General features: G+C 43.3%; 2 protein-coding genes across 2 annotated transcripts in view; one reads left to right on the top strand and one right to left on the bottom strand.

The window, feature by feature from the left end:
• Nucleotides 1-467, bottom strand: part of OSBPL11 (oxysterol binding protein like 11) — a 37,393-nt gene extending 36,926 nt beyond the window's left edge. Inside the window, exon 1 of the mRNA XM_021526031.2 lies at nt 294-467. Coding sequence (XP_021381706.2) covers nt 294-433 — 140 coding nt within the window. The 5' untranslated portion in view covers nt 434-467. The remainder of the gene's footprint in view (nt 1-293) is intronic.
• Nucleotides 468-12,198: 11,731 nt separating this feature from the next.
• On the top strand, nt 12,199-26,782 carry LOC110468278 (glycerol-3-phosphate dehydrogenase 1-like protein). Its single transcript, XM_021526030.2, has 8 exons — nt 12,199-12,341; nt 15,971-16,148; nt 18,012-18,152; nt 19,353-19,491; nt 21,132-21,244; nt 22,797-23,030; nt 23,182-23,288; nt 24,650-26,782. Exons 1-8 carry the CDS (start codon nt 12,301-12,303, stop codon nt 24,744-24,746), a joined length of 1,050 nt encoding a protein of 349 aa, XP_021381705.1. The 5' UTR covers nt 12,199-12,300; the 3' UTR covers nt 24,747-26,782.
• Nucleotides 26,783-26,797: the final 15 nt, after the last annotated feature.

Here is a 26,797-nt window from a genome sequence, read left to right as displayed (position 1 = left end):
TAAAGGGGTGAAGAGCCTCTAACAACTTTAATCAGGTCTCCACGTTCTGCGAGGGGAAAAGAGGATGTGAAAGGCAAGGAGCAAAGGCACATCATCCATCCCCCGGCAGCTTCGTGCCGATGGGGAACGGGAGCCGCACGGTGGGCACAGGGGCAGGGGGAACCCGCCCCCCGTGCCGCACCCCGGCGGTGCCGGGGGGCTCCGGCGCTGCCGCAGCCGGGGCGGCCACGCCGCCCACCGCGCCAGGGCAGCGCCGGGGCAGCTCCGGGCCCGCCGCCGCCCGCCGCGCCCACCTGTACTGCCAGCCCTTGCTGCCGCCGCGGCCGCCGCCGCTCCTGCTGCCGCCGCTCTGCCCCGCCGCCGCCGGCAGCGGCTCCGTCCTGCCCTCGCCCTCCGGCCCCTTCATGGCCGCCGCCGGGTCCGCGCCCTGCATGGCGCCGCGGCTCCCGCCCCTCAGCGGCGCCCCCGGCCCCGGCGCACGGAGCGAGCCCGCCCCATGCGGGCTGCGATGGCGGCGGCCGCCGGCACCCCCACGCCTCGCTCGGCTGGGCCGGGCTGGCCGCGCTGGGCTGGCCGGGCTCCCGCACGGCCGCGCCGGGATGGGCGATCCCGCCCTCCCGCTCCCTCAGCCGGCCCTGCCCCGCCGCCCCTTCCGGGTCAGCGCCGCCGCCATCTTTAGTGCGGGCAGCGCTCGCGCGCCTTCGGAACCGCCTGAGGGCGTCACGGGAAAAGGGCAGATTTCGGCAAAGCCTTAATTATTGATTGGGCTGGCAGCGCTGCGGGAGGACTTGCGTTAACACCTTACGGAATAAGAATAAAATTGTGGCGGGTTAAGGGTTGAGGATCGCCGGTGATAGTCTCTGACCGCAAAAAAAAAAGTGTTCAAAGCAATACACTAATTCAAAGCCACATAATAACAAGCTCTAATCCTTAATAAAAGTTAGGTCTAGATAATCGTATAGGTTCTTACCCTATACGTGTCCCTGAGGGGGAGAAGGCAGGTTCACCCACTGATCTCAGAAGTTACGATGGAGTCTTCCCTAACTTCTCTCCATTTCTTAACTCACATACTTCCATATTCTTATATTTCTATTCCTACCTTATATAACTTTTACACTATTTTTTCACATTCAGGTGGAGCACGAGTGACTTTAGTCATACATCTCAATGAGGGGTGCTCATATCTTTGGGTGGGTATCACAGTAGTAGCAGCAATGGAGATACGTTTCAGTCCAAGGAGAGTGATTTTGCCACGGATGCTGATTCAACAATGGGATATTTTCCTTTTTCTCTCTTGATTTTCAGCTGCTGTGAGGATTATCAGTGAGAAAGTACCACTGAGTTCCCTCCTCAAGGGTTTTGCCAGTCTGGCCACAGTGTCTCCAGTCCCCCTCCACCCTCCATTTAGTCCTCCTTAGATTGCCTCTGGGAGGTTGGGGATGCCCACCACATTCCATCCAGGGAGTAGCAAACATGTTTTCCACTATAATTTCCATACAGTTATCTTCTTACCTCCTCCACATTTGCTCCAGTCATCTTCCCACATAAGGGCTACAGGAATTCTCCCTGCAAAATAGTGGGCTGAAAGGAGTGAGGCATCCAGGCTGTGCCATACACAAGAAGGGATATGACAGCTGGGATCTTGCTTGAGACCCAAGAGCAGCATCCAACCCAGCACTTCATGCACTGAGCAATGCCACGACACAGCCTTGAGAGGAAACACATTTTCTCCTCCTATTCTTCCTCCAATTACTACATTTTTTCTTTCATGGAATGCCAACATATCTAACTGGGAGAGATTGGTCTGACTCTCTGAAATCTTTCAGGCCAGTCATGGCTTTAGGCCAGTCACAGTTTCACTTACTGCAGCTGCATTATTTTTTAAAATCGGAGCAGAGGATCCTCATTCCGACTTTAATTAATCTGCACATGAAGAAGAGGAAGGCAGAACAAGACATGACTGTGGTTAGTGAGGCCAATCCTCATCTCATTCAAACTCCCTCCTCCGCTCTCCAGCTCTTACTATACACTTACAATACTGTAAACAACTGTGTTGCAAAATATGCTAAAAAATCCCTATGTGAGAATCATACATTAAAGCAAAAATTTAAAGGGGAACATTTTTCAGACAAATAGTGTATTTACTTACAGCACCCCTCCAGTAGCAGCTTTTTACCCCATGAAAGCTGCCCTGGCCTTCCTGCCTCCTACCAGCATGTTTCAACTTTCCCAATGACATTCAAAACACTTTTGCCTTGGGCCAGCAAATGATGACGGCACACTACGAGCACTGTGTCTTTAAAATATATTTATAAACTTTAATCTGGTTCTAAATTACCAAATATCTCTCCCTCCCTGCCAAGCACATACACAGTCTCCTCCAGCAGACTAGTGTGGACTGCCTGTTGCATCCATACCTAGAATCTCTCTTAGAGGGACAGGGGGACAGGGCATACTACCAGTGCACAGACATGAAATTCACTATTTCTACCTTTTTAGAAGCATATCTGCCCTGCAAGAAAAAAAAAAAAAAAAAAAAAAAAAAAAAGGGGGGGGGGGTTTTCCCTGCATTTTTCCTGGGAACCCACAGGTGAGCAGACCAGCAGAGTAACATTGTCTGTCAAATAAAATTTTGGCCAGAACTGCACTCCTCTTGCCCTCCAAACTCATTGCTTCCTGCTCTGGCAATCCCTTGAAACTTTAATTGAAGATACACATGACATCAAAATGTATGCCTAAAGCCCTGAAATTTTCTTGGGAAAATCTGAAGCAAAATCAACTCAGGCAAGAGTTCCACTTGTGTGTTTTATTTCCCCCCTGCTCAAGGACAGCCGGTCTCAGCAGAGACACAGCCTCACCTGTGCCTGGCCTTTGTGACCATCACAGGTGGTCAGTACGATGTTCCTCCACCCAGAATGTTTCCAACACCCCAGACAGGCCAGCAATCCTTAGAAAATAATTCTGCAGCCCCTGAGCATGGTAAAATCAGGTTTGCTTCCCCTGTGCCTTTGCTTTTTTTATCTTCCCAAAGGTGTTGCCTGTGCAGTACCAGAGGCTCTCGTAAGGTGGCATTGACAAAATGCTGAATAGCGCAGAAAGGCTGACAGTAAACCACGTTTGCTAAGGGCTTGCACAGTGCCATCGGCCTTTTCTCTTTAGTTTAGGATGTTACTAATTATAACGTGTGCTCAGTTCACTGTTCTCAGTCTCCTTCCCCGGCTACAATTTAGTGGCTAAAAATGACCCGGATCCCAGCCCGGCCCTTGGGAGAGCAGCAGAGGTGAGTGCTGGGGCTCCACAGCTGTGCCCTGCCTGCCCGGGATTCCTGGGTCTGGAGGAGGAGATGAGGAAGAGCTGCAGATGTGGAGGAGGAGCACGTGAATAGGAAAACAAGTGTTTGTTGACATTTCTCAAATCTAATCCTTGTAGGCACAAATATGGGTACTAGCTGAAACAGGTTGTATTTTATCATAGCTCAAGCAAATTTCCCACAACTAAACAGCCTGTTAATTTCAGGAAACTGCCCAACACTGATCAACACTAAAATAACTCTTGTTTATTTATTTCAAAGTTTATAGTCTGGCTATGTATGGAATCATAGAATGGCCTGGGTTAGAAGCAACCTTAAAGATATCTTATTGCACCCCACTGCCATGGGCAGGGATACTTTCCATTAGATCAGGTTGCTCAGAGCTCCATCCAACCTGACCTTGGACACTTTCAGGAATGGGGCATCCAAAGCTTCTCTGGGCAACCTGTGCCAGTGCATCACTACTCTCTCAGTCAAGAATTTATTTCTAATATCTAATCTAAATTTAGTCTCTTTCAGTTTAAAGCCACTTAGCATGCTTAGCATTTCTTCAGATGAGTATTATGTCTTCAGAGCAGCAAGGTTCAAAGAGTAAAAGCTCTGAATTTTAGCAAAGTTTTCATCACCTGCATGCTTAAAACAAAAGTGCAAATTTTTAAGTGTATATATATATATATATATATATATATATATATACATATATATATATATATAAAATTATGCAAGTTTTTTATCACTCTTTTGTTGGTCTAATTCAGGAAGTTTTTTCCTAGATTATTTTAGGATGAGACCAAGTTGAACAGTCTTAAATCTGGGTCTGCCTCTGGTAGCTGGGTCACAGAAGACAAAACTATTACTGCTCCTGTCTCGTGAGGGAACTACAACCTCTACAGGCATCCGGGGGAATGGCATCCGTCCTGGGAAAGGAAAGCCAGAAGTACAGCTTGCCTTTACTGCATGACAGGTACAATTTTTTCATCATCATTGCTGAACTGGAGGAGCTGCCAGGCAATGAGAAGATTACAGAAAAGTAACGTCATTGATGGAGCTTCATATCTGCACTTTTTAATCGTACAATTGTTCTCGAGGTTAAATTCTTTCTCAAGGCAACTGATACTGTATTAATAGCTTGGAAAACAATGTTTCTGGTTTCTTCTGGATAATAAACACGACAGAACTTCCTCTTCTGGATAAGTATAAATGATCCCTACCTACTAAAACTGTAGGTTCCACGACACAAGAAAGGAAATTTGGTTATAAAGGCTTTTTATTGAAGGTTTAAAAAGCTTTTTGTTGAAGGCTTTCTCCTTCAACACATTAAGCACATGACTGTATTCTCCTGACTGTAGGTAAAAATGGCCAGTAAAGTCAGATAAATGTAACACAGACTATTTCACCCAATGGAATACTTCACACTGTGAATATATTTTGACAGAATGTCTTAATTGTGGAGCTTTAGAGGCATGACTGGGTCCCTGCATCTCTGGTTTTGCTATTTAACATGTAGGAGCATTGGTTCCTGCTTTGAACTGTTATTCATCAGATCTGTAGTCTTAAGGAGTCAAAATCTTTTTCAATCACTGTCAGCCATCACCTAATTTTCTTGCTCTTCTCTATCAGGCCCTATGTGTCATATTCTGCTGTAATTCAGGTCCAGCTGAAAGCAGCACACTCATGCATGTCAGAAACTTAGACTGCTTACAACGTTTCCATCCCTGCCCACAACCCACTCATGTTCTTCACACTCACATTTGGTTCATTTTGAGCAGCACACAGCGTGATTTTGCACTGAGTCATGCTCCAGGGTCCAGCATTATCTCAGCCCTACACAATCCTGATGTGGAAATGGAAATGGGCAGCAGCAAAGGCTCGGTCTGGCTGGAAGCTGGGAGTGCAATCCCAGTAGCTTCCCCTCTGAGAGACACCCTCTAAGGAAAAGACTGTGCCCTGAGAACTCAGTGAAGAACACGACTGCAGGACCTTACATCTGCCTCTGGAGAGGCTTCTTTGGAGTTGCTGTCTGTGTGATTTTTCTTTAATGTTTCGGTATGCAGAGCATCTTTTCACAGCTTGGAGCTGTCATCCTCATCCCGCAGCCATGGAGCTGCAGAAGTGCCAGAAGGAATGCTGCTCTGCAGCCACCACAGAAGAGTGACACCCACACCACACCATCCTGCTCCACACTGCAAACTGCAATCAGCACGCTCACATTGCCTTTTATATTTCAGACCCTACAGCTGCCAGTTCTGCCCACCACCCAATCCCACCATGTGGAACCCTCAAAGCACTTACATTGGCCTGGAGGACTTCCAACTCCCCACACAGATTAAAGCTTATCCTAGAGACGCAGCTCAGCAGCAGCAGCAGGAGATAAAGGTGTTACAATCAGAGTTTGAGACGTTTCCACAGCCGCACCATTGATGAGCCCCATGTTTCAATCCCTTTTCCTGCCCTTGCATCACTTCCCAGCATGCATGGCTTTAATCTGGCTGTGTGATGGAGCTGCTGCTGACAGCTGGATGTGTGTCCTGGGTCTCTGTTTGCTCAAGTCACACAGGGATGCATGCCTCTCTGCCCTTTTCCCTCCAACTTGTGAGCAGGAAGGAAATTTGGGGTGTTGCCTCACAGGCCACTGTGGCTCAGTGCAGGCTATTTTAGCACAAAGGGCAGCAGCTGGACCCTGTCACCTCTGTCTGGTCCTTCTGCACCATGTCTGATTTGCCTTCTGCCTTGCCTCAACACCCCCCGGCTGACTCCTCTCCCTGAGCTCAGGGAGATCTTTTCTGCCACATCACTCACCCCGACGGGGTACAGCAGGAGCTTCCTCCAGATTTCCCCCTCAAGCTCTTTGTGGGGGAATTCTGGAATTCAAAAATACACATTTATCTGCTTAGGGCCTGGTTTCTTCAAGAAATGTAGCCACATGCAAGTCCATCACAGAAGAGTCAGCCCTGCAGCTCTGTGGGAACACCCAAGAGGTTCTGTGCAGGAGAGAGAGTTTGCAGGTTCTGAATGAGCCAGGCTGGGTCACCCTCCATGGACTTGCTGCTAGGAGGGAAGTCCAAGGAATTCACATCCCTTATAACCCTGGGTCTGGGTGTGCTCAGCAGGCACGGGGGGCACGTGCTGTGGTTCTGGTTGAGAGGCTTCCCAGCTCTTTCATCCATCTCGTGGCCATTGCCAACCTTTCTCTAGAGACTTTTTCTACCCTGCACTATGGCACAGCTTCTGCTTTCAGTTGTTTTGCAGCTCACTGTTAGGACTCCTTTCCTCTGTGATTCTCTAAATCCTGAAAAAGAACTGGGTTTTATTAATGTGCCATCTAACCTTAAGAGCTGCTGAATAAGTTCAGCTCTACAGTCATCAGCCCTCTCCCACAGATTTTCTGTGCCATGCTTTACTCCTACACACTTTTCCTGCATGGTTTCTATGGCAACATGTGTATCTCTCCATCTGCTGTAGATCTCCATTACCATGTTTAGGTGCTTGTTATCCCAGTCTCAAGTGCCACTTCCAGGTGTATCATGTTAACAAGTTCAGTTTGGAAACCAAACCAAAGCACTTGGTAATTTTTGTAGGCAAGCTTACATAGTCAATAATTTGACTGCTGTGTTTCCATTTAAGCTCTGTTTGAGGGGTACTGATACTGAGCTGTTCTCATCACCAGATCACCTACCTGCACACTCCAGCTGATTCTGATTTACTTCTTAATTTCCAAACTATATCCTGCAGCCTGTCCTGCCTATGGAGTGGGTATATTTGGATTCTGGAAAGTCTTTGTTGGTCTGTTGCCTGTTTGATATCTGTTTTATAGAAAATTAAGTTACCAATACCGTTACTCTTCTGTCAAATGAATTTTTCAGTTCTGCTATAGTCCTATTTCTTGCCTGAAAACTTTCTCTGTTGGATTACAGAAAGCCCTGAAGAGTATGGATGATTTACAATTGGCCTCTCAGTCTGTTCTGCTTGAATTCCTTAAATTGCTTGGAATTATGTAGATTTCTATATGGCTAAAATCCAGTCTCATTTTCTGCTAAGTACCTTGTTGGAGAACTAACTTAAGTGTGAAAAAAGTTCTTCCTATATAATCTGATGAGAACCTGCAGCAGAAAATTCAACTAAAGGAAAAGAGTAGAGGGAGTCAAAGTTTCGCTGTTGATTTGCTTTTTAGATCCCATGAGTGAGTGTTATAGCTTCCACTTGCATGAAGTCCACGTGGAAGCTGTAAAACTGTAAGCAATTTAGGCTGTCAGATTGTATAGAGGCAAACTGACATCGTTTATTTCTACCTAATATCCTGTTAGAGTCTATTTGAGATATTATATGCTACTTCAGTATAAATGCCTATTATTTACTACCTATAATTAAAAGTAATTAAGCATATTAATTTAGTGTTTATATATGCATTTAAAACCATGCAAATCTTCTGTTTAGAATGTAATTTAGGGAGAGCTTATGTGCAAACATTTTCCAGAGGAAAATGAAGAGGCCCATGATATGCCAGTAATTCTGACTGCCAATAATAATAAATAATAATAATAATGATAATGCCCAGTAATTCTGCCAGTGCAGACACCAAGCTGTCTAGGGTAAGGTGAAGGTCAGGCACTGCCCTTGCATTTTGGGTAGAGCTGAAGTGGGAGGTTTTTAATGGTCTGCAGACCTCAGCCAGGGAAGTTTTGTTTCTCTGGACACTCACAACAGGTGGGCTCCTCTCACATACCAAGGCTGACATTGGGAACCCTTGTTCTAAACTCCAGACCTACCCCAAACTTAACTCTACCTATAGATTCACAGGTGAAAAAACTGAACGTGTGAGTCCTCCTGACATCAGCCCTCAAGGCTTGGAAAAATATAAAAACATACCTCAGTTTTCAGGTCCTCTTTCCCTAAACTCTAAAGCCTGAGTTCCTTAAGATGCTGAGGAGCTGTGCTATATGATCATCACCCCAGGGAGTGCAAAATTCATATTCTGCTTTGCTTTCAAGTAGTCACAAGACGGAAGAGGTCCTTGAATCTTACTTCTCTCCAAAGACATCAGACAAAATAAGGCTGAATATTACCAGTAGCTCTATATGCCTGCATAGGATGTGAACTGTGATGCAGACAGTGCAGGACATCTCAGGAATATGCAGAAAGCCTAGTGAAAAAAAATGAGAAGGGAGTGATAATGCAGAGAGAACTGTCATTCAAACATCCAAAATTAAAGGTACAACTCAAAATCAAAACAAACCAGACCTGCACAGGGAAGGACAACAAGGACATAAAGGGTTTACTGCATGATTGCAAAAGAAATGAAGGAAAGCACTGACCACAATAGCAGCAGGGCAGATACCTAAAAGCTAAAGGAAGATATTGCTTCAGACTCCATAAGGAAAAAAAATGTAACTAACCCCAGAGAGCAGAGGCAGCACACTTAAGAGGCTAAAGGGCATGGATGTGGAAATTATTGTGTAACACAGCCACAAAACTTGAGAGCTCTTTACCCTTCACTTCTGAATACTGATTAATCTCCATCAATGACATCTTTAAGCTTTTTAGAGCAAATGTTAGCCACAAGTAATAAAGACATGAATGGAAGCAGAAAATGGGTTAAAATGCAAATTAGGCATGTCAGACGTAGACCAGCTCAATGTCTTTCTTTGATAAGATAATGGCGTATCAGAACAAAGGAAAAATAATAAATCTTATCAATGTAGACTTTGGTAAAGCATTTGACTTGGTATTACCTAGATAATTATTAGTTAAACTTGAGAAGATGAGGATTAACATAAATACTATAAAATGATGAAGGAACAGAACTGGGAATGAAAACTGCTGATGGGCTGAGAGCAAAATTACAGGACTGGAGTAGTCAGTAAGTCTAAGTAATGTCATTAGTAAGCTTGATGCAAAAAATTATGAGTAAGGTAATGAAATTTGCTAACAACAAATCTAGGAGATATTTGCAATAGAGAGGAAAAACTAAAGGAAGAATTAGATAATTATCATGCCCTAATAACAGACATAGGAAGAAATGTAACAGCATACAATGCAGGGACATGTACTGAGAGATTGATAACATTTTTGCCTTAAATTAGAATTTATTCACTATGAATAACAGAAGAGGAAGAATTGTGTGTGGTGTAGTTATTAGAAAGATAAATAGAGTCTTACATGTAGCAAGCCCTGCGTTTTCAGGAACAATAAACAAATAGATACAAAAAAACACTGGGTAAAATTCAGCTGAAATTTCTGGGCATCATTCAGGTTATTGGTGTTCAGCAAGCCTGAATTGATCCTGGAACAGGTACAAAGAAGTGACATCCAGATAATCAGAGGAATAGCTAAGCGTGTCTTGCTGAGCTTGGCAAAATGAATGGTGGGATGGGATCTGATTCCTCTCTGTAAATACATTTGAGGTTTCAGTCAGGCAGAGAGGGAGAATAAGCATCAGGGGAGAAGAATCATTCACATTTATAGACAGCACTCATGCTAGAGCAGATGGGCATAAGTTGGATATGAAACAGGAAGAAGGGCTCTCTCTGTGAGAGGAGTAATGGTCTGAAATAGCTTCTCAGTAGGAGAAGAGGGGGCAAAACCTCTAACCAGTCTTAAGAGGGACAGAGTTTGGCACTTCTCAGTCTTTTTTTGGGATGTTCAAAGACTGCATTGCCACCATAGGAAGAGCCACACCTGGCTTAGCAAAATCTCCTGTTGCCGCCCTGGCTTTTCTGCATGGATGGTGAAGTGTAGCTGTTTGCAGGGGAAGAGGGTTCAGCTGTGTTATCTCTGGTCATGGGCATTAGGTGTGGAAGATCAGGTGATATTGGGTGGGGGTGGCCTTGAGAGAGTTGTCTTTAGCCTCCCTTTATGGCGACTGAGCTTTTATGTCAGCTATTGTCCCAATGACTCACAGTCAGAGCTAGAGCTCCTGGCTTATGTGAAAAACAAACATGGAGCCTCCATGGGAAAGAACAGATTCTTACCATTGCCTGATAAAACAACAGTCGTCAGCATCCGCCAGTGTGTGCTCTGTGGCTCTGGGGCTCTGAAATCTAACAAAGGACCCATTTCTCAGGGCCTCACACCACACTGCCACTAAGACAGCCTTGACAACCAAACCTGGCATCTAAAACTGCCTGCAGACCACCTGAAACCCTCGGTGGGGAGAGAATGCTTCCCTATCCATCTCCATGGAGCAGTAAGCACACAAATCCAGAGGAGAGTTCAGCAGCAGCACAAATTATGTACTTCCACAGCCAATTAGTGTCACAGATGGATAAGCTAATGTGTGCACTTACAGTCCCAGGCGGTGTCCCCTGCTCTCCACAAGTGCTGCTGGATCCATCTGCCTGCTCGTCCCCTGCCAGTTTATTTGCACCCACCAAATGGTCATTGTAATCATGATGTGGAGGCCACAAAAATTAGTCCAAAGGCCATCAAATTGCTACAGTTTTCCTTTGTAATTAAAAGCTTCCACATTAATTTAGAAAATAATACTACACAGTTTGCAATACTTATGTATTGTATAGAGCCAGGACATATTCTGTGGCATTAGTTGCAGAAGTCTATGCTTCAGTGACTATGTCCTCTTCTTGGGGCCTGGGGACTCACCAGGACAGAAGAGCTTGTAACAAGCAGAGGAACAGGGCAAGAAGGATGATGGCTACTCTTCACCAACATTTTAGATCTTCTTCTCAAGGAGAAGGTGAGTTAAAGGGAGAAGAGAATGAAGGGACACAAACAAATCATGGTGAACAAGCAAATGTTCCTGGAACCAGAGACAGGCTCTTGCGCCTTGGCTGTGCTCAAACTTCGCTTGCAGGTAATGCATATTCTTTCAGAGTCCCCATCAGGCTTCACACATGCCCCAGGTCCCAGCTACCTTTCTTTTCATTAGCCTGTCCTGGTTGTTTTCTCAAAATATTATTTTGCAGGATTTTTATCTAGTCTTTTTTGTTAAGTCCACAGTCATCGCACCAAATAATTGAGCCAATGGAGCTGACAGCAGGCAAGATGAACATATGTGTACCTCCAGAAACACCCACAGGCTCCTCCAGTGCTGGCAGCCAGCCTCCCTCTATGAATCACAGGGTCAGGTGTCCACATCCCACAGAGCCAGGAACCCACTGAGCCAAACTCTGGGGTGAGGGCAGCAGATGTGGTCACTGCTGAGCCTACAGCCCCCCGGCAGAGACAGGAACCCTGACATGGCAGGATGAAGGGAAGCTGGAGTGCAAGAGCAGGAGAGGTGGCAAATGCAGTCCTTTGGCTCAAAAATGAGAGAAGGATGCTTTGAAGAGGAGTCAGGGTGTACTAGATGAGAGGGCTGAGAGGCAAAATATGGTCATTTGTAGGGTGTAATGCATCATTAAACAATGTAGGAGAAAAGGACCAACACTCCTTTTCGTTCTTCCCTGCAGACAACTTATATTTGATGCCCCATATTAAAAGCTGTGATATATTTCAGGGTTTATCAGCTGAATTTGACCCTGCTAATGCACTCATAGCCTTCTCTTGGCGCGTTCCTAATGTGACTGAAGGATTTAAACCATTATCCTTTGTGGGGCAGGGCACGTGGGACCTTGAGTGTCCCGAAGAGCCCAGCTGTCCCTGTGCCACAGACTCCGCCACGTTACCCACCCTACCGAAACCCTCGGGGCTGCCGGTGGCCAGGAAGGTCCCACCCCACGAGAAGCGCAGGGCTTCCCGCTTTGCCCAGGCAGACCCTTATCCCTGCGATTCGGAGAAGGCACCGTTTTCCCCATTCATTCCCCCTCGCAGGGCAGCGCTCGGCGCCGGGACCGGCCGGGGCCGCAGGCGGGGCCGGGGAGGAGCCGGCGCTGCCCCGGGGCCGCCGCCCGCGCAGCCGTCCCCCGAACCGCCGGGGGCCGGGCCGGGGGCGGCGCTGCCGGCCGGGAGCGAGCCTGAGCCGAGCCGAGCCGAGCCGAGCCGAGCCGAGCCCAGCCCAGCCCAGCCCAGCCCGCGGGCGGGACGCAGCCCGCAGGATGTCGCCGCTCCGCGTCTGCATCATCGGCTCGGGGAACTGGTGAGTGCCGCAGCGCGGCGGGGCTCTCCCTTTGTCCTCCCTTTTTTTCCTTATGTTTTTCCCTTTTGTTCCTCCTCCCCCCGTTCCTTGCTCGGTTTTTCCTCCCGCAGGCGGGCGGGGGCTTCGCAACAGGTGCGGTACGGGGAGCGGCGGGGCCGGGGCGGGGGGAGTCTCCATGGTCCTGAAGCCGCGACCCCGGCCCCGTCCTGCCGCGGCTCTGCGCTCCTGGGCAGGGACCGTCGGTCCCGAGAGATGCAGCAGTCAGGGACAACTGGAATAGCGTGAGGCTCCCGCATCACCCCAGGTGTGTGAGCCGCTTAAAGGCTGGCGGCAGAATCCAGAGAGGCCCGGAGCTGCAGCTGTCGCTGTGTGTGCCTGCTGCAGGGCCCCGGCACTTCAAATGGAAGCATTCAGCAGTGTGAAGGGTGGTGGTGCTGTTTGTGTTCCTCTGAAGGAACCGGGGCACAGGCTTCATTTAAAGCATGATGTATTGGCACCTTTCACTTCCTTCCTCCTCAGCGTGTCCTTTTGCATCTTGGTGTGGATACAGCATAGTGTTCAGGTCATTTATCTTCATTCTTACAAATACGTTTGCTACTGCTCAGTCCTTTCTAGCCTGGACAAAAGCACAGGTCTCCAGAGCTCCTTGAGTCTGACAGATTCCAGTAAGAACAGTAAATCCATCTCACAGGACTTAGCATCTTACTTTTTTTATGCTTTCTGTACACTGAGCACAAACAAACAGACCAACGTGCATGTGCATGCATTTGAGATTAGCAAACCTAGCCTCAAGGTAATTCTGGTGATTGTTTTTGTACAAGGAGAGCAAGCTCCTTAAGATTTTAAAAATATCTGACAGCTAGGTGGAAGTAATGGCAGAAAAGTCAATAAGTGAGGGAGTGGTTGCCTGTGAGCTGCTGAGAACATAGCAGAATTAAAGCAAAGCTCTCTGCCTTCCTGTCTTGTAAAAACAGTCCATTGCCTCCAATGCATTCTCTTTGTGCATGACATCTCACTGCCTTTCACATGGAACTGCACAGCCAAGCCTTCTGCATCTCATTGTCACACTTCTGACTTTCTCTAGCCCCATCACTTTTTTCCTCAACTGCTGCTTTCCCATGTTTTTCAGGGAAGGCATCCCTCTCCCTGACACTTTCTCTTCCCTTGCTTGCCTGTGCTGGCAGCTCATTGTCTCTTCCAAGCCCTCAATAGCCATGACTGCATATTTGAAAGACAACTTTTTTACCTTTGGTCAGCCCACAGGCACAAACTTCATCATTCTCTTGCTGCATCCTCAAGCCAGGACCTCCTGCTTTTCCCAGGCTGCATCCCACAAGACATCATTTAAAGTCACTTAGTTGTATTCAGATCTGTACCCGATGAAATTCTGTTTTTCTACATGTACCTACAAAATTGAAGAGAGCTATACTACAGAGATACTGAGACCCCAGCCCATTCAATACCATATACTTACCCATACTGCCTGGGCCCATCTCTTGCTTCCTACCATATACACCAACTCTAAAATCCTCAGGGAGGACATAAACATTGTGCTCCGAGGTATGAATAACATTTATTCATAGCCTTGGTAGCAGAACAGGTTTAGTGCTACAGAGAAATATGTTTACCTTTGGCAAATATTTTTTTCTTATGTTCCTCATAAATATTAGGGTGGCAGTTCAGATCCCTGCTCTTGAAGCTTTCCTGCAGCTAGGAATCGTGGCTGACATGTGACACAGCAATGTTGCAAAAGCTCATGTCAGCTGCAGAAGTTCAGCAGGTCACAGGGACTTGCTAAGTCAACACTGCCAGGAGGCTCATGAGTGATGTGGTTGAGCAAAGCAAGTGCTGCACTGCATTTTGTGGTTGCCAGTAGGTGCAGGAGGGCTTGTGTTTATCTACTGAGAGTTGCAAGTCTCAGTCAGGATTGCAGGGATTAGAGCTGGATTCTGCATCTTTCAACAGAAAATTGTATGTTCTTGGTACTTAGCTAAAAAAGTTATTTTTATGGGTAGGATTGTGTAAGTTCATCATCCAGGTTGTGCTGGACAACCCAGATAATGAATTTGTATCTCAAGTTTATGAAAAAAACCCCAAACCTTTTTCTTGCTATTACATTTTTCTTATGTGGAGCTCAAGCTTTGAATGTGCCCTCTGTTGATAGCAGGGCAAGAGAATCAGAATATAAGCAATTTTATAAATAATATTAATGTATTATGCATGCCTTTCTTTCAAAAAAGCAGAACTGTTACAGAAAAGGTTCACCCTTAAACACTTCCCTAAATCTTGTAAAGAACCAAATAATCCCTTACAAATTTAAACAATCCTCCAAAACAAAAACCACAAACCAACCAAAAAGCCCCAAACTAAAGAACTAAATAAAAAAAGCACTACTAAAAAAAGCAGGATATTGCTTATTATCAACACTGAGCAATGTGAAACCTGATCTCAGCAGGATTTCTTTATTATTAAAGATTAAGACCTTAATTACCTATTAATAAGACCTTATTCATTATTAAGCAATTTAACCTTATGCAAACCTGTTACATGAAAAATATGGGTGAACCAAGGAGGTTCAGTTACAGTGAGGTTTTCCTTTGAATCATTAACAGCATAGACCTACCTGGACTTTGATATTCCTAAGAACTTTATCAGTTCTAGAACACACACCACAGCTAAATCCTATTCATGCTCCTTGTTACACATGGGTCAGAGGAAAAGAATGCTGCAACTGGAGCTTCTCTTTCACTCCTGTTAATAAAGTGGCCAATAATTGAGAGATTAAAGTAGCATTAAAATGTAGAGAAGATAGAGAGGAGTAAAAATAATCACCCCTCTTCCCCAAATAATTTAAAGTTCATTAAACAACACTTCAGATATTTTCTGTGAGGTTTCTAATTCTCCCTTCCCATGTGAGTGTTTGTAAGGCTGCAGTGATAATGGGGGAATAAAATTATTGTCTGACCTGAAATTAAAAATGCTCAGCATGATTCAAGATGAGTGAACTGCATGGTTAAAATATCCTCAGGCTGCAAGTATTACAGATCCTGTTCCAATGATAATTAGAACAATAAGTAAAGAGAAGTCACCAGATTGAAGGGTTGTTGTTTTTTTTTCCTGAGCATTTAGCTCTTATGTAAAATCCTTATTGTAACTGGTTATAGATAGGAAAGTGGGATGCATCTATTTTACATGAGATGCATGAAGACTGTCACAGCAAGTCTGCTCAGCACTTATTTACCACCTAGATTATTTTACATTTATTGATCTTGACAAAAACCAGAATTATCTGAGAACCATAAAAGATTTTAATCTCAGATAATGTATTCTTAGTGTTATTGATGGTACATCACACACCTATATAACCCTTATAACCTCTATAACCTTTGATACTACTTCAGTTCCATTACTGCAGTTAATATTTTTCCCCTGTTCTACTTCCTCTGTTCTTAAACTTGAGGGGCTCTTGATGCAGGGTAGTGGATAAAGCTTTCTGATAAATGTTGCAAGCACCTAGACAGCTTTATAGCACAGGCTTTTTATGAGTTATGATGTTTAAAGTAACTAGTGTTTCCAATTCACAATAAAAGTACTCTCCCCCTTTTATTTATTTTTATTTTATTTTAAAGGGGATCAGCCATAGCAAGAATAATTGGCAAAAATGTCCAGAAATCAAACAGATTTGATCCCACTGTCAAGATGTGGGTATTTGAAGAGATCATTAATGGAAGAAAACTCTCAGAAATCATCAACCAGGAACATGAAAATGTTAAATATCTGCCTGGGTATAAGATACCCCACAATGTGGTAAGTTGAAAAAAAAAATTAAATCACTGAACTTACTTTTTTTTTTTTTTTCCAATAAGGGAAGCAATGTCTGAAAAAAAGTATTAGGAAGCAATTCACTTGTTCTGGTTTGCCACCTAACTCACTCCATTATAACTCCCTGGAATATAATTAAGTTCTGTTATTTCTGCTTGTCTTGTATGTCACATGCAACTTCAAACACCACCTGTCTCTGTGCTGGTATCACACCATCCTCCTCCCTGGCAGAGAGCAGCACAACTCTAGAAATGGCAGGCAGAGATCTGTCTACACAGAGCTATTTCAAACCCACAGCATCTTCTGGAAAAACAGACAAAGCTACTGTTCTCCTTTCTTCAGGAAAAAAAAAAAAAAAAAAAATTCAAAGCAGAGCTGTGGCTTACAAGAAGGTGAATAATGAGCTATCAGCTCATAGGTGATTTCAGGACAGCTGCAGTTAATAAAGCTCTAAATTCCATCAAAAAATATAAGGTATTTATTTTCATGGACATTTAAAATACCAAGTTACACATCTCTACTTAAATTAATTACCTTAAATAATTTACTGCTTCTGTAACAAGTGAGGTGAGGGGGTTTGGCTGTTCAAGATTTTGCCAAGCACTGCTGCTTTGTGAGTAGTGCCACATTTTTGGAACAGTTGCAGTTGTAAAGGGAAATTAAAATGCTGCATGTGGTGGGTCTCCTTGCTTGGGGAGTGGTTATATTTAGTATTCCATTTTGTGCTGTGATTGCATATTTGCACTTTAGTGTTTAAACTTGGCACACAGTTCTCCTGGGTTACAACTGACTTGTCACTGTTATTTTTACAACCCTTTAGCAGATCTTGTCACCATCCCTTGAGGCCAGCCTCACCCTGTTTAGAGCAAAGCCTGAGGCTTCACCAGCAAAAATCAGCTGGTTGCAGTAGAGGGATCCTCAGACCATCTCCAACTGAGTTTAAAAAAAAAAGAAACCCAAACAAGCTGAGCTTTTCCTTGCATTGCTCTGCAGCATTTTGGAGAGACAGGAGCACAGCCCGTGCAGTGCTGCCAGCCTCTGCCCTGCTCCCACTTCCCTTTTCCCAGAGAAGCAGCCTGGCTGGCAGCAGCTCTGGTTTTCTTGCTGGGAGTCCCACTTGCTTAAGGTTGCACACTCCAAGGCTGCATCTAAGAGTGATGTTTGCTTTTACTGTAAATTGCTTCTAGCAGGCTCAAATGCACCTGCTGTTGCCTCTGTAGCCTGGGTTGAGTTGTTGTTCTGAGTAATGCCAGCATGTGGAGGAAGATACAGCTAGGTAGTTTATAAGCACATTGTAGAGATTTTTGTAACTCTTGGGAAAATTACTGTATATTTAAAACAAAGGCACACACCCAAAGATCATTATAATCTCTGTCATTTGATACAGTTTATCCCTCAGTAACTCAGCTGGTGACCTATGGAAATGAAAGACTTCCAGAAGAGCCTCTGTCCCAACCAGCCCATTTTTCTCCTGTGCTCCCCAGTGCTACCACTCATTCCAGAAGAATCACAGGGGGTTGGTCAGCCATCTTCAGGAACCAGATCAAGAAGCTGAACTAGCAAAGAGGCTTCCCAGCACACCACAAATTTATGAAGTATATAATCCTTCCCAGATCATCCACACAGACTTAAATTATTTAAAAAATATTAAAAATCCAACAGTTCAGCTGCTTTGGATATTTCAGAAGTGATCTGTAGCTGCTTGTGTGGAGAGCTGGCACCTATGCCACAGGGCCAGTTAAAATTAAGGACATTTGCACTCATTTGCCACAGCTTTGGTGTGATGGTGTCTTGCAAGGACTGAGGATTCTTACCTGGGGCTCATTTTGTTTGTCACTCTTGTCCCAGGTGGCTGTACCAGACGTGGCTGAAGCAGCAAATGGGGCAGATGTTTTAGTGTTTGTTCTGCCACATCAATTTATTGGACGAGTCTGTGGGCAGATTGCAGGACAGATAAAACCTGGGACATTTGGGATTTCCCTGATCAAGGTAAGCTGTTGTCTCCACAATACCCAGTCAATATGGAGTAAATAAACAGCTCCAACTTAAGGGCAGGAGCTGCAGCCCTCAGCTGCATGCTCTGCATAAACATGAACATTTCTTCCTGCAAGAGTTAAATCTTGCCCAGCTCTGCCAGCCCTTCTGCTACTCTCATGGCTGTGGAGAGGGAAGGATGGGGCAGCCTATCCAGGCTAAGAGTATCTGGTTTTGCCAGTCCTGTTTAGCCTGGATCAGCTCCCACTTGGACCAGCATGGAGGTGAAAATGGGCAGAGGAAGGGATGCATAAAGCTGACACTGCTGCCAGAAAAAATACTCTGAGACTACAGCCTCAGTTAACTCCTGAGAACTCTGAGTCAAAGTGCCTCTTCCAAGTACATGATAAAGCTGTTCTTGGCAGCATTAAAATGGCATAATAACATGAATGATTTTGAAAAACTGAAGCAATTTCAATCTGGCATGAACAGAGGCATCTCTTTTTAAGGCTAGAGAGGTACCAGATTATCGTAATCTTTAAAGGGGTTAATATTTTAAGAGAATGTCAAATTAAAAGCCAGAGGCAAAGCATAGGAATGTAGCCTTACCACTTCTTTGTTTGATTGCATTATAGGAAATATCCCACTTAAAATTGCAATGAAAGAAATGTAATTCAAGTTGTTGAACTTCAATACAAGCTCTTCCACTCTATAGAAATTACCTCATAAGCAGCAGTAAGGAGAAGAGAGGAAGGTGGGAGAGGAAGGAAATTTCTGCAAATTTAGTTTAAAAAACCTAAGACAGTTCAGTATACTCCTTAACACCCAAAAAGCACTCTGATTTATACTTAGATCTTGCAAAAAAAAAAAAAATTCTTATAGACTTAGTTTTAAATGTCTTTTTCTGTACTACAGAAATTTAACCAAAAGGAAAAATACAACATCAAAGAAAGCAAGACTCAGGACAGGAGCACTTCATGTGAGGCCTCTTGACCTTGACTGTCACCCCTTCTCCCTGAGCTTGCCTTGAATTTGCAGTTACCAAAGTACAAATCCAGAGCATTTTTATTAATGGCTAACACTAGTGATTATAAGACCCTTTTTTAAAATTAAAACCAGAAAGCTGCAGGCAATAGAACACCTTCTGCTTTACCAGTGCTCTGCTGCTGTAATTTTCCTGGCATAATACCCTGGTTTTAACTATCTTCCTTTCAGGGGATTGATGAGGGTCCTCATGGCCTGAAGCTCATCTCTGACCTCATTCGAGAGCAGCTGAAAATAGAGATCAGTGTGCTGATGGGGGCCAACATAGCCAAAGAAGTGGCTGATGAGAAGTTCTGTGAAACCACTATTGGTAACTATTGCAAAGAGCTAATTAGAGCTAGGGTTTAAAGTCACCTGTGGCAGGATAACCTCTGGAAGAAGCAGAGGGTGTGACTGGTCTCCAGAAGGTCCTCAAGTGGAGCAGTGCCTGCTGAGCTCCTTTAGGGAGCCAGGATTATTTCCAGAGAATTTGGTCCTGAATCAGATTCAATCTGACAGTGGGTTTCAGTGCTGAGAGTTAATTTAATCCATTGAAAATATCACAGCTTAATCCTGTTTCCGTAGGAGTTGGCAAGAGCCACCTTTTGTGTTTGTAGGGCTCAACAATGAGTGTATCAGTGTATCAACAGCTGATACAGAATACAGTCTAGACAAAGTGTAATCAGAAGCTTCTATGTGCTCATACTCCCAGAGGGGTATTTCTTCATCTTAAAATTTCTTTGTTTGGAAAAGAAAACCCAGTAACATTCTGTTCCTCTCTGCCATTTGGACTGCTTGCCAAGACACAGCTTCAGATCCTCCCAGACTGGGTCTGACCTGATTTGGAAAGTTCATCCAGTAGTTTTTAAAACTCAGAGATTTTTAAAATCAGTCAAAATTAAAGTTACATCCTTCCACAGCTAGGAAAGGCAAAAGAAAAAGGAATTGTGTTGCAATATGTTGCAATAATGTTTATTTGCCTTGCAAATATTACAGTAATGGTACAGCTGTACCAGCTGGGCATTTGTTACTGAAAAAGCAGCTAGGCAGAGATAGGACTAGACATGATTAGGAGAGTTGAGCTATATTAATTCTCTTGGAGGGAATTTAACTTCTCCTGGCCTGGTTTGAAGCCATGATGTGATGATGACTGTGCAAAGAGCTTTGCCCCTTATTTTTGTCCCCATAGAAAGCCACACAGTCCAGAAACAGCTGCCTCAAAGAGAACTGGTACTGTGAAGAACAAGAAGAAAACCTCAAGTTTCTCATGAGGTGGTGGGAAACCTCCCTGCTACCAGAGTGTGGTGCCCCAGGCTAGTAAACCTCACAGCTGAGCTCACCCTGAAGGAAACCAAGCTACCTGTACAAAACTCAAGTGCAACTCTATTCAAAGGTCTTTGCCCAGCTGGCCATGGGCTCTCTAGGTCAAGGCAAACAACAGTTTCTTTAGCACTAAGGGCTCTCCTTGGCTGAACACTGTAACATGATACATGACCTCTGTAGAGTTGGTAGGAAAAAGGTTTGGCAGTGCCAACCTTCAATTTCATCATCTGTGCATCCCCCTGTAACTGGGCAATAGTAATTTGTGCCCTGTGATAGTATTTAGCAGTGACCCAGGTTTACATTTTCAAAGCAGAAATTATACCATTGTCCTGCAGGAAACAGTTTGTAAATGATGTCTTTTGTAAGGTCTGTGGTTGTACAAGCTTTCTCAGGCAGAAAGATTCATTAGGGGGTATCTACTTTTAAGCTCTTTAAAGTGCCATTAAGCATTATTGATCAATGCCCTGGAGCTCCCTAAACTTAACACTGGTATACAGCAGCAGAAACTGCTGTTGCAAAGATCTCTGGTTTAGCAACACCTTGGGACTGGGATCACAAAAGCTGAAGTTGTCCCTAGAACCTTATTTCAGGTGAATTGTGTGCACTCTGAAACATTGTAAAAGCCTCTTTCATCCTTCTTTCCCACAGGATGCAAAAATGAAACTCAAGGAGAAATCTTTAAGGAATTAATGCAGACCCCCAATTTCAGGATTACTGTGGTGCTTGACTCTGATACAGTGGAGCTTTGTGGAGCCTTAAAAGTGAGTGTTTTCAAGCCAGTATGTTAAATTAGGGCCAAATTCTAACATCACCTGAGTATTCTGTAAGCCATGGGGTTTGAGTCCTGTCACCATGTGAGTGAATGAGAGCAGACACGATACATCATTCATGAGCCAGCTTTCCAACCTGGAAAATAAACCTGAGAAATAAATTCCCCCCAAAAGGGGAAATTTATTTAAAATGCAGCTGCAGGCAAAACATTTAAAAATACTCATATTTTTATCTTTATTTTACCAGAGGCACATTATTTTTGAGAGCATAGTTTAGTCTACTGTGTTTTCTCTTCTGTGTGTTGTGAGCACACAGACAATGACTCTCACTACATAGAGTAGATCCACTAATAATTATGTCCAATTTAAATACTAACCTGCAAGAAAATTCACATCAGAAGTGATGCTCTGTGTTGGCAGCACGTCTGTGTGCCATTCAGCAGTGTCCACATGGAGATCTCTGGTGGGATCAGAAATGACACCAGAGTCACGAAATTTCCAATGAGGAAACAATAGTGTGAGATTCAGAGTTTGCTTTTATATGAATTGACAGTGACTTCAGCATGTGATCCTTTTTACTTCTTTACACATTTAGTCATACTTCAATAATTCACCTTTCCATGGAGGAGGTGGATGACTGATGAGGAAAGAATTGGTTCTGTTTAACTTCACATACAAAAATAAAATTTTTTGACATACAAAACCAAACACTACAGATTTAGCTTTTGGCCACAGAGCAGAACTGGGGGCAGGAACATATGGGAGAAGTTTTTACTATTTTATGATAAATCATTGCATTTCTTGAAATCATCGGTTTGGTTTTGCCTCTGCTAAAAAAAAATTGAAAAATTAAATGTGTACTGGGGTACATACATGTCTAGACCAAACATGGCAATGGTAGCACTACGTGGCATATTACTCATATACACTGAACTACATTTTTTTAGGGACTTCTTTAGGAGCTGGGAATTAGAAAGTGGGAAGGGAAGCATGCTGAACAATGGTGAGGACTTGTGAAGATTTTTAGGATCCTGAAAGATTTGTTTAGAGCTGTAGACAAGGGCAGTTCTACTGATATTTAAACGTAAGCCCAAAATTTGATCTACTGCAGCATCTTCATAGAGTCTATGCCTGTTCAAATCAGAGACCCACAAAGAAAACCTAGAAAGGTATGACTGTGTGGGATATTTTACATAGTTAAACAGAAAGGTCAGCGAGATCCAACTTGGAACTAGTGGAAAAACAAAACACTAATTGCATACATGATATGTGATTGCAGTATTAGTGTATAAAACACTACTTTGGTTTTTGCACTTGGGAATAACAGCAGATACTTAATAAAAATCTTCTAAAAGCCCAGAAACTTTTGCTCAACATTATCTGTCTCTTCACAAGATAAACTCATGACTATTGGAAATTGACCCTTGTTCTGATGAAGACAGGATTGTTGGGTTTCCTTGGAGCTCAGTGCATGCTGATAAGCTGCACACCTTGGCTGATTGTTTCCTTGCCTCCCCTGTGTTTTGCACTGGCCCATTTTTAGAACATCGTGGCGGTGGGCGCGGGGTTCTGCGATGGACTGAGTTTCGGTGACAACACCAAGGCAGCAGTGATACGCCTGGGCCTCATGGAGATGGTGGCCTTTGCCAAGATGTTCTGCAAGGGACCAGTGTCAATAGCCACCTTTTTGGAAAGCTGTGGGGTCGCTGATCTCATCACCACCTGCTACGGCGGACGCAACAGAAAAGTAGCGGAAGCCTTTGCTCGCACAGGAAAAGTAAGGAAGATTTTGAAATACTTTATGTTAACACTTGAAGAAGTCCTTCTGTGTTTTACAAAGGCATCATTAATTGTTTACCTTCTTGATAACTGCTGGTATCACAGCAGTATCCCCCTCTGACCCAAGTAATCAGTCTTCTCTCTTCTAGTCCATTGAAGAGCTGGAAAAGGAGATGCTGAATGGACAAAAGCTGCAAGGTCCTCAGACCTCTGCCGAAGTCTACAAAATTCTGAAACAGAAAGATATGCTCCATAAGTAAGTGTTTTGACTTTAAAAAACCCAACAAAAGCAACAACAAATTATGAGTGATTCATAATCTCCTTAACTGTACTTGTGTTTAATTATCTTGCTCATTTCTGCAACAACAGCTTTCTACACCTTGGGCCCCTGCTAGAGCCTGGTTTGACTCCTCATTGCCAGGGTCAGTTGAGAGTGGGTTCAGGGGATACTGTTAGTGTGTAACAGAGTAATGTGAGATCACATATTGGAACAGCAGGGAAAACAATCACAGAATATTCTGAGTTGGAAGGGACCCACAGAGATCATCACCAAATCTTAAGTGAATGGCCCATACACAGGAAACAAAATAAATTATAATGTAAAGAAGCCTCCCAGACATCCCCATCCCCCAAATAAGATTTAAGACTGTACACAGAATCATCTTGCAGACATGATTCATGGGGCAAAGAGTTTCTTGTTCTCAGTATACCAGCAGTGCAGCTTGCAGCAGTCCTGCTCTCAGTGCAAACCTGAATTTGGTTATCTCAGTACATATTTCAGGATCATATTCCTAATCAAAGATTCTTACATGCACCGAACAGGTAATGTGTGCTGATATCAATGCTTTAGTGCCACAAAAATAAAATGGTAAAGGTAAAAAGTACCTCTAATTGCTTAGGATGGTGTAGGATTATAAATAATTTGAAACCTTTACATCAATTTGCACAACAGAAAAGCTAGGCTTCCCTCCATCCCATTTCCTCTCATACATCAGCAGTACTGAGAAGTCAAACACTGCTAAATGAATCCTTAAAAACTTATTAGAATTGGAACAGATACAGAAGATTCAAGTGGCATTATCTTTCAAAAATGAGAGAGAAAAGGAAAGCTTCAAATCACAACTTGATCTAATAATTATCCTATAATTGCCCTTTGTTACATGCTCAGCTACGAATCATTCAGTGGACTAATTTTTTACCACATAATGACTGAGACAGCTGTAAAAGGAAAAGAATCCTTTAAGCCAAGAAAAGAAAATCATTAGACATTTTCATTCTCTTTAGTCCTTCGGATATCAGTAATGACTGCAAATAATGTATCCATTTTGCACACAGCAGGAAAAGAGGACACGCAATTCAAAATTTTTTTTAAATAAAAAATACTGGATAGGTATTTTGCTTCCAAACCAGCTTTTCTCTGCTGTCACTCCCATGATTTGCTCCTCTCCTTCGCCCATTAGTCTTCCAGTAAAGGCAGCCCCAAGTTAAAATTATATTGTAAAGAGAGACAAAATTTTTCTACTTTCAACAGAACAAAAAAATTCCTTCCATTAAAATAGAATAAAAATATTCTTATAAATTTTAAAAATTATTTTAATTCCTATGTGCTTCTTTCAGGTTTCCATTATTTACAACCATCTACAAGATTTGCTATGAGGGTCGATCAATCCAAGATTTCATCACGTGCCTGCAGAACCACCCAGAGCACAAGTAGAGATCCCTTCTCCTCACCTGGCTGAATTCTCACCTTCCTGGGACTTCTGTCCACTCCACAGCAATTGAAGTAGAGAAACAGGTTGTGTAACACTTGCTGTAAAAGCAGCAAAGAATGTATTTAATTCCCCTTGTCCTAGGGGTAAAAAAAAATCTGCCTTTAATTTCAACATTTTTATATCCAAGAAATAGGAAACAAACGTAAAACTTAATATTATTTGAGTTAGTAATGTGGGTATTTCCCTATAATTATTTTCTTGTTAACTGAAAACAGTTCCCCTTGTAATTTCTACAACAGAGCTAAATAGCTCACATAAAACTCAATGTTTTGCCTGCAGTTACTTCTAGAATGGCACAACATGTAGAAAAATCAAAGCACTCATTCAAACAGATAAATCATAGTTAAAAAAAAATAAAGAAATCCAGGAGCAGTTAGATGCAATCACATGGACAAATGCTGGATTTCCATAATTCCCGTCAAAGACAAATAACATTTTGTATTCTGGGACATTTAGGCCTTCCTTGATTTAGTTTCCCAGTAGAAGCTCCTTTGGAAAAACAGGTACTATTACTGTGCTCAGACACACATGAATGTTCATCAGATGTATAAATACAACAGTTTAAGGGGTGGGGGAAAAGAAGAAGGTGTTTGGGATGGGTGTATTGTTTGTTTCAAATCTGGAACACTAGGAATCTTCAGTAGTAATCCGACCTTGATTGAATTTACTGTATTCCTTTAAAACACAGAAAAAAAAAAAAACCATCTGGAATAACCAAAGACAATTTTGTTAGTATCAGATTTTCTCAGCAAGTTCTCATCATTAATTTGAACCAGATGAAGTGAGAAGTGGAGGGTGACAGGGAGGTGTACCCAGGGCTCAGCTTGCAGCTTGTGCACTTGCTGGTATTTTGAGGGGGCAACCAGTAACAGTGACAAACTCCCTGTGATACTTGACTTTTTGTACCTGTATGGAAGTGACCGCTACAGACGCACAGAACTCCTGTGAACTGGCATTTCACACCAGGCTGCATTCCAGGAACCTCCACTGCTCTGACCAGTGCAGCTCCCTGCACATTTCCAGACTGCAGTTGTGTCCTGATCCTGCTCAAGCAGCACATCTTACACTCCAGGAGAGAGATCTCCCATCTGCTTCTGAATTTTAAACACAAACTGGGTTCACAGACCAGGGGTTTTTATTGTGGTACCAGTGGCATGAATTTTAGAAACATTGAAGTTTTTAAACCTTATAGTTGTACTTGGGTAACTTTACATACCTGATGTTTTTCAGAGTTAAAAACATCTACAAAATGACCAGTGGCACATTTTATAAGCTTTAATCCCCTTTTGAAATACTCCTATTTTGAGAGAAGGCAAAAAAAAAAAAAGAAGGAAGAGCAACCTACTTTTGCTGTGCTTTATCAGATTTTCTGAAATTGCAGAGAAGGCAAATTTTTTTAAATCTGTATACTCGCTGTCATATTGCTTAGAGAAAAAAATGAGCTAATTCTAAAATAATTTTGACTAATTTTAGAGGAATTATAGGTCTTTCCCATTTACCAGAGTAATATATATATATATAAAATAATGTATTGCAATCACAAATATATTGTAAAAATCTCAGTCTCACAGCTGGCAAAGCTAGCTCAGGTACCAAAACCAGTGGCTGCAGCATCCCTGATCCTCCTGAACAGCAGCAAGGGTAGCTCAGCTCCTCCTGCTCAGAGTCCAGTCACAGCTAACAGCTTGGGGCTTTGCAGAGCAACACCAACATTCCTGCCCCTGAAATGGCAACCATGTGACCAAATCCTTCACACAAAGCAGGGAATTTATGATCTTCAATTTGAAGTGGAAAAATACTTACACATCGCACAGTTTTGAAGTATCAAATAAATGAGGATGGGATAGAGAATTCAGGAACCTCCTTCCTTTACCATCAGGCTGAATTACTGATAAGTCATGTATGAGCTAATAATAACAGAATATTTTACATTCAAAGTGTATCAAATAACAATTTAATAAAGTGATCAATATGCAGACTTGATGGAATTTCA

Source organism: Lonchura striata, chromosome 8 (genome assembly GCF_046129695.1).
Source record: "Lonchura striata isolate bLonStr1 chromosome 8, bLonStr1.mat, whole genome shotgun sequence".
Taxonomy (NCBI): Eukaryota; Metazoa; Chordata; class Aves; order Passeriformes; family Estrildidae; genus Lonchura; species Lonchura striata.
Note: the sequence above shows the minus strand (reverse complement) of the source record. Positions and strands in the feature narration are given on the sequence as shown.